We start from the raw sequence: 12,255 nt of genomic DNA on the forward strand, positions 1-12,255 counted from the left end.
CATAACATCGTTCTCGCCAGGTTAGATAACATTTTTTTTTGTTTTAATGAAGTAGTTTGTGAATTAATTTGGTATCAGTAAGAGGGAACAAACAAAACCATCTATTAGGTGGTGGCAAAATTTCCCATTTCGATGCTCACATCCATTTGCTTGATTGCTCATTGGAAAATTTTACCACCAGACCTCTCATTTGTTTTCAAAGCATGGGGTAATACACAAAACCAATTGAATGCAATGCAATTTGTTTGAAGTAAACTAGTTTGTCAAATGCATAAATGGTAACAAATCGGCTTATTGGATGCTAATTAAATAATAATCGTAACAACGACAGGGGAAATAGAGAAAAGAAACAAGATTGATTACCGGCTGTGCCTTTCGTACAACGGCCGCCCTTTCTTCTTCGGCACATATCATACCTGTGAAAGATCTCAATTAAAGTTAGTTAAACGAAATTCCGGACTTCAAAGGACTGAGTAGATGTGTGGAGAAGGCAAGGCCAGAATATCAAAGATGATGGGAAATGAATGACGATGACAGTTTCAAGGAGGAGGGGGTTGTTCTTCGTGTTTGTCAAAGGATAAAAAAATCCTTAGAATAGTAGGATCAGTCCAAAGCTCATGTACGTCCAGAACGCGTCCTTTCTTTGAACTCAAATCACTCGCGCTTGTGTCGATGTTTCTCTAGTGTATAGCCGTTTACGTCCTGTGCAGTTTTCTTCTCTGTGTGAACGAGTCCTTCCTGATCTGGATCCCATCGGTTCATCCAGGTGGTTTGCATAGTCGCAGACGTGATGGCTGTGTCTGAATGGTCTTATACTTACTTCGTGATGGCAACCGCAATGTCGTACACCGGCAATCTTCGCTCGCGGAACAGATACTTGCCCATGTCGGTGAGGGCAGCGGCAGAATCGATCGCATCCCGTCCTACTCGGTTCCGCTCGAGGTAAGGTGTGGCATCGCGACCCTGAAGAGAAGCAAAAGCAGAGGGTTTTAATCAGAAAAAATCGTTTATTACAATTATTCACACACGTTGGTTGTAATTTTACTCGCACGCAAGCCCATTACTGTCATCCCCATGGGGATGACCTTAATTGTAAAATTTGCTGCGTGCATTGGTTGCCTCACCCCTCTTTCCAGACCCTTACCATAAGCGTGCAAAACATAAAAAAACCTACAGATTTAATGGTCGATTGATCCTTTTATCACATCTTCTCGGATTGACCAGGGGGAAACCAGTTTGCGATGATACCAACTAACCGATTATTTACGACATGCCGACAATGAATTCAACATACGAACAGCAGGGGCAGAGGTTCCGCAAATGCATGCATTCTCACCAAGCCAAACAAAAAAAAAAAGATTGAGAAGAATAATTGAATGTCCGTCGCGCATAAATTACACTTTTACGTGAATAAGTAGTTTGTGCAATAAATTATGGGCGACACATTTGGTGGACAAATAGCCCCATGAATATCTCGAGAAAAGTATATCTTATCGACCTTCTATGAGTTTCGAGTTCACTAATCCACGCGACTATCAGCGGAGTGAAAGGTTTTTAATTCGATCGTTGCAATGCAGTGGGCGATAGTTTATTCAAATGTCACCAAATGGTGTTCAGCGAGTTCTGGTTCTAGGCATAGATTTGCAATCTGGTCCTCCCGGTATGATGGGTGAAATTGCAGCACAATTTGCGTTTTGTGGAATGAATTAAACAGAAACTGTTATTAAGCTATTTAATAGTGATTAACGATGTAAAACTAATTGAGTTCAAATAATGCATCAAGGCACATGGAATAAGTCATTGTTTGTTGCCCGAGGAGGTCGTTATTTACTTTTTAACTCTGGTGACAATGAGTGTTTAGGCGCCTTCTGATAAATCCATTAGAAAGTGTCGCCGCTAGCTGAAATCAGCTGTTAGCGTTCGTTCAATTTTCCTTCCACCAGCTGTAAAGCGACAATATGAGCGCGCTGCCGTGCCACTGACCGAGCGGGGGATCAGATTACAAAGAGCTGATTCATTACGCGCACGCGTTCGCGAGTATGGATATAGGTCAGTTGTGCTAGGATCAGCAATTAGATTTCGTCGCGGTTTAACCTAACCAGCGACTGGAAGAGAACATACTGTATAAAAAGTATAGCATGGACACATATTCCCGATTCGAAAGGGATACCGAATTTGAACGCCCTTTGCTTCCCGGGTGGCAAAATATTATTGAATGAAATTGTAACTCCTTTCACACTGGGAAGCAAGGGGCATCAAAATTGCTGACAATCCATTATCTTAGTATTTAAGAACCCACAAAGCATGTAAATAATCAGTATCAATAAAGTATCCAAAGAATATTCAAGTAGTATGTTCGGGTCCTCTACATCCGAAAAAGGTTTTCCTCCGGCGTGAGGAAGTTTACTAAGTTGCATCTTTCACTTCGCTACAAATCCTGAGTTACTCTGTTTCACTTGTGCTGCAAGTGGAACATAGAAACTTACAAACAAACTTGGAATTAGAATTGGCCTGTACTGCAGTACAGTTCTAACCAAACCTCTCCCTTGCAAGGAACATCATTGGAGTTCTCGTTACGCGGGATTTTCATTGTCTAACTTCTGGTTAAGTCTTGGACGGTCTGTTCAGCAGAACGTCGAATACTGACCGGCAACCCAACTCGCGTCGTAAGGTCGGCGTGTATCGATCGCCGACATATGGTGGCTCCAGAGAGGACTCGTTCGAATTAAAACGCGACGTGAAGTTAAAACTCGTAAACCGAATCACTAAAGTGAAGATACTCCGGGACCGGTAACAGTCTCGTTAACGCGGAGTGAAAGAACAGACCCACGTAATCCGAAGAAGCATGACGGAATACGTGAACAATCCAAATGGACACTGCCGTTTGTGTACGGCAGAGGACACTTCGGACCGGACTATGGCCGAGTGCTCCAAGTGTAAACACTGGTTCCACATCACTTGTGTGGGACTGGAACTTAAGCCCTCCAAGAGGGAAGCATGGAACTGTCCGCAATGCGTCAAAGAGATCAACGAGCTCCAGCAACTGAGAAAGGAGATCGAAGATTTAAAGGCGAAGCAACGCAGTCGTCCAACGGAGCAACCAACAGTAGCAGATCCGCTCGAGATAATTCGTCGCCAATTTGAGTCTCAAATGGAGAGTCAAAAGAAGAGGGACGAAGCCTACCAAAAGGCAATGCAGGATCTGGTATCGAGCCTGGGATCTGGAGGATCCAGGACAAAAACAGAGGTACCAGCGGGCACGTTAGCCCCAACGTCGGTAACCCTACCGACAGAGTTAACCAACTTGCTGCGGAAACAAGCAGCAACATCTTTACCCATGTTTCATGGATCATACAAGGAGTGGCCGAACTTCAAACGTTTGTATGACGAAAGCAAACAAACAGGAAACTTCAGCGATGCTGACAACGTGAGCCGTCTGATGGCTCAATTAGGAAAAAGGCCAAAATCATACGTCAGCGCCCTAATGATGGACCCTGGCAACGAAAGGCAGATCATCGAAACACTATCAAGTATATACGGCCAACCAATGGCGATATACAACGAACTGTGGGCAGACTTAACCAGGTTGAGGAACCCAAGAATGGAAAACCCACAAACAATGATCGAGTTTGTGGTCACACTAGGGAATTTAGTGTGCAACATGAGGATGATAAACCAAAGATCATACCTCAACAACCCACTCCATCTGGCAGAAATAGTAGGAAAGCTTCCCTTGAACATCAGAGAGCAGTGGGCCGATAAAGAAACTAACTGTCTTATGCCCATGGAAGGGCAAGAACCAATCAGATTAACATTGGAGGATCTGTACAACTTTTTGGTGCCACAACAAAGAAAGGCGACGCTACTTTTGGCCCAAAGAGTGAATTATGAAAAACCTTTGTTAAGAAACGAAAATCAAGGCAGAACGAATGTCCACAATGAAGGGACCAAGCAAAATTGCTCCCACTGCTCCCAACAGCATAGGATAAACATGTGTGAAGCTTTCAAAAAGCTCGATAGCAAGAAGAAACAGCAAATAGTCCAAGATAAACGGTTATGTTTCAACTGTCTTGGTAAAAACTATCAAAGTAAGGACTGCAAGTCCACCCGAACATGTGCAGTGGCGAGATGTAAACGTCGACATCACACGTTGCTGCATGAACGATCTACTTTGAAGGAGGAACCGGAAGCTAAGAAGGTTCAGAATCCAGCGGAAAGGGAAACATCAGCCAAAAACACAAGACAAGAAGGAAAACCATCAACGTCAAAGGACATCGAAGTGGAAGAGGAAAGGACAAACCTGCATGCCGTGAGGAAGAACAAAATATACTTCCAAGTCATTCCAGTAACATTATCAGCAAGAGGGAAATCCCTCGATACTTTCGCCTTTCTCGACCACGGTTCCTCGAACAGTTTGATTCTTAAAGATGCAGCTGAGGAACTTGAGTTACATGGACCATCCTCACCCCTTAAAATGTTGTGGACCAATGAATCGGAATATTCTGACCCAGAGAGTCAGCTGGTGTCGTTTGGTATCAAAGGTACTAATAATATAACCCATTCGATGAGAAACGTCCGCACAATCAGAAAACTCTCCTTGCCGAGACAAACACTGGATTATGATGAATTAAAGGAAAAATACCGTCATCTAAGAGGACTTCCAATCCACGGATATCAAAACGCTAAACCGACCTTGTTAATTGGGCTAGATCATCCCTTATTATTGACACCAACGAATCAGCGTGTCAGCAAAGAAGGTCCAGTAGCGGCTAAAACACCACTGGGATGAACCATATACGGGAACGATAAATTGGAAACAGACTCAATCTTCACGTATATTCAAATGGAGACAGAAACTCTAAGAGAAGAAATTCAAAAATTCTTCTCTACGGAAGAATTTGGCGTGAAAGTAACGACGATAGACGAACATAGTACCGAAGAAAAACGAGCAGCACAAATAATGGAACAAACGACAACATATCTTGGAAATCAATATGAGATGGGACTGCTATGGAAACAACCGAGAGTAATAATGCCTTCCACCGAAAGTTACAAGGCTGCCCTCAAACGACTAGAGACAATGGAGACAAAAATGAAGAAGTCACCAGAATTCGCCAAATGGTACAAAGATAAAATACAAGATTACCTAAAAAAGGGATATGCCAGGAAACTAACATACAAGGAAATAACACAAACTTCCGATAAAACGTATTATCTACCACACTTTGCCGTAGAAAATCCAAACAAATCTCCCCGTCTAGTCTTCGATGCCAAATCCAAAGTCCAAGGAGTTTCCTTAAATACAGAACTTTTAACAGGACCAGAAGAATTACCCACGATTCTCGGCGTTCTCATAAGATTCCGTGAAGGGATGTACGCAGTAGCAGGAGACATACGAGAAATGTTCTATCAAGTGAGAACAAGAGAAGAGGACCAGGATGCCCTAAGATTCCTATTTAGAGACGAGAATCAAACAATGGGACACTACGTCATGCAAGTTATGATATTTGGAGCTACATGCTCCCCCGCCTGTGCACAGTACATAAAAAACAAGAATGCCGATCTATACCATGATAAATATCCACAAGCCGTTGAAGCAATCAAGTCTATGTATGTGGACGATTTTCTAGATAGCTACCACTCAATAGAGGAAGCAATGAAAACAGTAAACCAGATAATCAAAATCAACGATAATGCCCACTTTGAATTACGCAACTTCATCTCTAATAATCATGAGATATTGAAAGCGTTACCAGAAAATCGCATATCACCCTCCTGTGAAAGAAAGGAGTTTGAAGAAAAAACGGCAAAATCAGAACGAGTTCTAGGAGTCTTGTGCGATATAAAATCAGACTCAGTCCAATATAAGATTAACGAGATCAACTGCGAGCATATACCTACCAAACGAGAAGCATTATCACAAGTAGCCAGAGTATTCGACCCACTTGGGCTAATAGCCCATCTAACCATAGGAGGAAAATTGCTTATGCAAGAAATCTGGAAGGATGGGACCATTTGGGATGAGAAGATACCTCAACGATTGGTACCGAGATGGAAGCAATGCATATTCAAACTAAAAACCGCGGTCAAACTCGAAATTCCTCGATGTTATTCAACAAAGTTATCAAATCCCAGTAAAATAGAACTTCACATATTTATGGACGCATCAGAAGATGCATTTGCTGCTGCTTATATTCGGGTCGAATGTAACCAAGAAGTGGATATCACTTTAATCACTGCCAAAACCAGAGTAGCTCCTACTAAAGGGATGACAATTCCCAGACTTGAATTACAACCCGCAGTACTCGGAACACGACTAGCTAACACAGTAAAGATGGAAACTAGGTTAAAATTCGATAAACAAGTTATGTGGTCAGACAGCACCACAGTTCTAGCTTGGATAAGGAGTGATCACAAGAAATATAAACAATTCGTCCAGAATAGACTAGGAGAAATTCTGGAATCCACAACGGTTATGGACTGGAGATGGGTCCCAACAAAACTCAATCCAGCAGACGAAGCAACGAGAGATAAAACTATATCAAACTCCATATGGTTCACTTCCGCTCCCTTCCTGAAATTAGAAGAAGAATATTGGCCTACAGAAAAAGTAAAGCCAACAACAACCACGGAAGAGGTGAAAATATTCAAGATAGACCAAATACCCGATGTAAAATTGCAGCTAAATTGGTGTTCAAACTGGCAGAGGTTGCGGAAAGCCGTAGGATATTGGATCTTCTACGTCCGAAAACTCCAATCGAAAGTGCGAGGAAAACCATACCGAAACTTTGTAACGGTCAGCGACTACAGAAATTCCGAAATATTGATCATAAAACAAACACAAAGAGAATCATATCCACAAGATTTAATCACGCTAGAAAACAACGGAAGGGTTGAAGTGAACAGCTTCATAGCTGAACTAGAACCAACACTTGACAGTGATGGGGTAATAAGAACTACCGGTAGATTGGACAAAGCAAGATCACTACCATACGCGGTCCGACACCTAATAATAATTCCAAATAAGCACCACGTGACCGACCTCATTACGAAGGATCACCACGAGAGATTTCTCCATCGCCAATTGGAAGCAGTAATTGCAGCGATCAGACTAAACTTCTGGATAGTAAACACCCGCAGTGCAGTTAAACGCGCATTCGCGAAATGTCAGTGGTGTAAAAACCAAAAATCCACCCCGCAAGCACCTCAAATGGGATTACTACCCGAATGCAGGACTAGCCCTTCAACGAAGGCCTTCATTCACACTGGAATCGATTACTTCGGCCCCATGGAAATTACAGTCCGCCGGTCAACAGAAAAACGTTGGGGCGCATTATTTACTTGCATGGCTACCAGAGCTGTACACCTAGAACTAGCAGACGATCTTACCACAGACGCTCTTATTCGATGCATCCTCACTCTACAATACAGACGTGGCCAAATAAAAGCTATTTACAGCGACAACGGCACAAATATGCAAGGAGCGAGCAACCTCTTCAAGGCATTGGAAAAAAGAACCGCAAGCAAAGGGATTGAATGGCATTTCATCCCACCCTCAGCATCACATTTTGGCGGTGCTTGGGAGAGAATGGTTCAAGAAACCAAAAAACTGCTCAAGCAAAAACTATGGGGAAATTCAAAACCCAATGAAAGTGAATTGAGGCTTGCACTCACGGAAATAGAGTACCTGTTAAACAGTCGCCCATTAACACATATACCGCTAAACGTGGACGACAACGAACCGCTGACCCCCAATCATTTCCTGCTGCTGATACACCGTACCCGTCATTAAGTGACGTTAATAAAGCAGAAGCGAGCAGGAGTCACTGGCTCAAAGTTCAGCATGCCACACAAAACTTCTGGGAACGTTGGACCACAGAATATTTACCAAAGCTAATGAAACGCGAAAAATGGAGAAAACCAATGGAACCTCTACAAAAGGATGACATAGTTGTAATGGCCGACGAACAAATTAAAGGAAAATTCCACAAGGGAATAATCACCGAAACATATCCATCATCAAGCGGACAAGTGCGATCGGTGACAGTTAAATTCGGAAAGAACCAATTAGTTAGGCCGGCCGTTAAACTTGCAAAACTCGATGTGAAGACGCCGAGTACAACCGTCTTCACAGGACATATCAACCTAACAACACTGCCCGATGAGCCTAAGAGAATTAAACGAATGCAAGAGATCGGCCAAGACAACTTCCAACATTGGGCAAAAAGGCAAAAAATTGATCTCGACAAAGTAAAGGAGCTAGCTAGTCGGATACCTAAGGCTAAACCAAAAAAGCCGATAAGAAAATCCAAACCTAACATACTGGCAAAATTCCTAACAGCGACTGCACTCCTCTCCGCAATTCAACCAAGTAATACAATAACCATCAACCCAATAAACGATCCAGGCATACTTTTTGACCATGATGGATCCTACATGTTAAAACGAGGCATCTGGTACACAAACGTCGATACAAATCTTTCGCCGATGAAGGACCTAACCACAATTAACAGAATTTATGAAAATATAACCAATGCTCTGACGAAATTCAGACAAACGGTTCGCGATGACTCCATATTAGAAATGAAAACTTCTATGGAACAACAGAAAATGGTAACCACGCAAGAATTGTTGGCCCTCAAGAGACATAAAAGAAGCAAAGGAATATTCGGTTTTCTTAAAGATATTCTATTCGGCGGAGACAATATGGAAGAAGAAATCGACGCAATCAAAAATCGCCAAAATTTAGAGATGCATGAAATATCGGACAAAATTATCAAAATGCACGCCAAAAATCATCAGCTAAATGACTACATCAATAACAAAATACAACATATGAACCTGAAAATCCAAGGGCTGAAAAGAAAATATACAACACAGGCAGCTGAAGATACAGTACGCCGATTAACCGAGTCTATACTGCTGGCCAACCAGTTCATGGAGAATACGGTAAACAAATACAAGGCTATCCAATCGCACCCATTCAACTATACGGAGACAGAGAAAATGAAGGAAATAAGTAACCAACTGCCGAATGGATATGAAATTTTAAACGATCCCCTCGGCACACAATTCGGCTTAGAAGAAACAAATGGACATCTCCATATTACTATGCAAACAGTTATAATAAGCAGCGAAATATACGAATTATTCAGAATCATACCAGTACCCTCGCCAGCAAACCGAACCATCATCGTTTCCGATCATAACTTCATCGCAATGAGTCATACGCAGAAGTTCTTCTACCCAGCACCAGATAGAGAACGCTTCAACAAGAGCCATTACATTTCCGATCAACACACCCTCAAAACTGAACCAGATTGCATCACAGCGGCACTTCTTAAAATTCATACAAAGGAACAATGTAAACTCGAACAACTACCATACGATTATATGGAAATAATACCTCTGGCGAAAGTTAATCAATTTATCTACTACACACACAATCCAAACAGTATAAGAATACACTGTGACAAAACGATAACTCCCAGTTATTACGCGGCTTTAGTGAAACTAAACACGGATTGCGAGATACAATCAAAGAAAGGCGTAACATATGCAACCATACAAGAAGAAAGTAATACAACAAAATTGTATCATCGAACCAAAACCGACACTTTATACATGATATGGAACCAAGGAGACAAACCACTCACCAAACAAGATCCAACTGAAGAAGAAGAATCACCTACTATCAACACAAATTCAAACCACCATGGTTTGATCATAATGATAATCACAATCATCTGTACCACGATATTGGCCGCAATAGTGGCATACTACTTCATCGGCCGAGAAAAGGAACACACAACAGATGGCCCGATAGCTATCTCCCGTGAGACGACCCCTAGAAGAAGCGAGAGAAGACCACCACCAAGACCAATACCCAGGATCATGATGACTAACGAAGCAGATAGTATAATATGAACAAATAACAAAAAAAAAACTATTCCTAGCACAATTGACAAATTTATCGTAATTCTGTCGAGCAGAATTACGGTGGGCCGGTATGTCGCCGCTAGCTGAAATCAGCTGTTAGCGTTCGTTCAATTTTCCTTCCACCAGCTGTAAAGCGACAATATGAGCGCGCTGCCGTGCCACTGACCGAGCGGGGGATCAGATTACAAAGAGCTGATTCATTACGCGCACGCGTTCGCGAGTATGGATATAGGTCAGTTGTGCTAGGATCAGCAATTAGATTTCGTCGCGGTTTAACCAAACCAGCGACTGGAAGAGAACATACTGTATAAAAAGTATAGCATGGACACATATTCCCGATTCGAAAGGGATACCGAATTTGAACGCCCTTTGCTTCCCGGGTGGCAAAATATTATTGAATGAAATTGTAACTCCTTTCACACTGGGAAGTAAGGGGCATCAAAATTGCTGACAATCCATTATCTTAGTATTTAAGAACCCACAAAGCATGTAAATAATCAGTATCAATAAAGTATCCAAAGAATATTCAAGTAGTATGTTCGGGTCCTCTACATCCGAAAAAGGTTTTCCTCCGGCGTGAGGAAGTTTACTAAGTTGCATCTTTCACTTCGCTACAAATCCTGAGTTACTCTGTTTCACTTGTGCTGCAAGTGGAACATAGAAACTTACAAACAAACTTGGAATTAGAATTGGCCTGTACTGCAGGACGGTTCTAACCAAACCTCTCCCTTGCAAGAAAGTTATCATTGGAGTTCTCGTTACGCGGGATTTTCATTGTCTAACTTCTGGTTAAGTCTTGGACGGTCTGTTCAGCAGAACGTCGAATACTGACCGGCAACCCAACTCGCGTCGTAAGGTCGGCGTGTATCGATCGCCTACAGAAAGTTTTTTTTTTTATTTTTGATTATGAGCTCATTCAGACGGTTTTGTCACTCTACACTGCGTTTCACAACAATAGAACCACTCATTTTTTCTGAGTTTCCAGAGATATGTAAGAAGTCGGTTAAATTGAAGTATATAGTGTAGAATACTCGAACTTTCTTCATATAAAAGGCTGGCCATTTGAACTTTATTGTTGTGTTCAGACACGAAATATTCAAAAAATAAAAATTTCAGTGTTTCATAACTATAGAACCAGATGGAGAAACTCTCACTCCTTTACAAAATTTACGTCAATTTCACATGAATTACAATAAGTTTCTAATTCGTAGGTCATCTTTAGTTCTCAATCAGTTCGAATAACCCATTCGGGGTGGTTTTGAACAAGTTACGCCATTTTGTAGTGTGTATTTCGTTGTAAGCAGAGGATACTACTCGTTTAAGCTCTTCAAACCACTCATACTACTTGTAAGCTGCATCTACTATTCGTACGATCACTCCTCATAAGTTCCTGACAGGGTTTTGATCTGGTAAACAAGCTGACCAGTCCAGAATCTGAAGCTCCTATTCAACAAAACCATGTCTTGACTTTCCAGATTTTATGAATTGATGCCAAATTCGGCGGTCAACGATTCGGTAACACTGAAGAAATTCGTGACGTAGTTACATCGTACTTCAAAAAGTTGGACGCCCTTAGCGCTCGAAATAGAAAAACTCGTGCCACGATATAAAAAAATCCTCGAACGTTACGGCGATTATGTAGAAAAATAGAAAATAAAACATAGATTACGAAAATCACCTTGTTTTTTGTCCTAACTTTATTTTTCCGCGATTTCTAAGGCACTGAAACTTATATTTTGAACGACCCTCGTAGCTACGCAAACCGAAATGTAGCTCTGGAAAACCCAACAAATTCTGTACAATGCTTAAATTATTTTTCAGTCTAGTGTATCCCTTAAACGTTTGAACGTTTCATATTGATACGTTTTGCCATCTGATCGATCAAAGTATAGAGTAAATTAGAGGAACACTTTTCATCGCAAATTGTACCAAACCTACAAAATGCTATGCTATGCAAACGCATGAAAACCATATTTAACCGTGGAATCCTTTCGTGTTCATGCGCTAGTGGGTATGACGAATGCATTCATACATACACACACTCTAAACGAAAAAAAAACTCGAACCGTTCAAACGAAAGTCAGATACGACCCTGAATAAGTATAAGGCATAAGTATAATCACCGTTATTTTTCTTGCCTGCAATACATCATCCGAGCTCGGTGGCCATACAATTGGATTCCTAACACGGACCTCCAGCGTCGATGTCACCTAAGGTTGATTGAAACAAAAATTTGGGAAAATAATTGTATTATATTGGACATACTCCGAGAAAGGCCTCAAATTGATTCTGAAAGGAAGCACGCATATTGATGAG

The 12,255-nt window shown here is 41.6% G+C and overlaps 1 protein-coding gene across 3 annotated transcripts in view; it reads right to left on the reverse strand.

The window, feature by feature from the left end:
* Window positions 1-12,255, reverse strand: part of LOC129764825 (A disintegrin and metalloproteinase with thrombospondin motifs like) — a 336,932-nt gene that overhangs the window by 29,237 nt on the left and 295,440 nt on the right. For 2 of the 3 annotated variants that reach the window (XM_055764325.1, XM_055764328.1), the window contains one exon: window positions 821-963. In XM_055764325.1, the coding sequence (XP_055620300.1) occupies window positions 821-963 (143 nt within the window). Of the gene's footprint in view, window positions 1-363; window positions 417-820; window positions 964-12,255 lie in introns of all 3 variants that reach the window. The other variant, XM_055764327.1, reaches the window with a different exon arrangement.

This window comes from Toxorhynchites rutilus, chromosome 2 (genome assembly GCF_029784135.1).
Source record: "Toxorhynchites rutilus septentrionalis strain SRP chromosome 2, ASM2978413v1, whole genome shotgun sequence".
Lineage (NCBI taxonomy): Eukaryota > Metazoa > Arthropoda > Insecta > Diptera > Culicidae > Toxorhynchites > Toxorhynchites rutilus.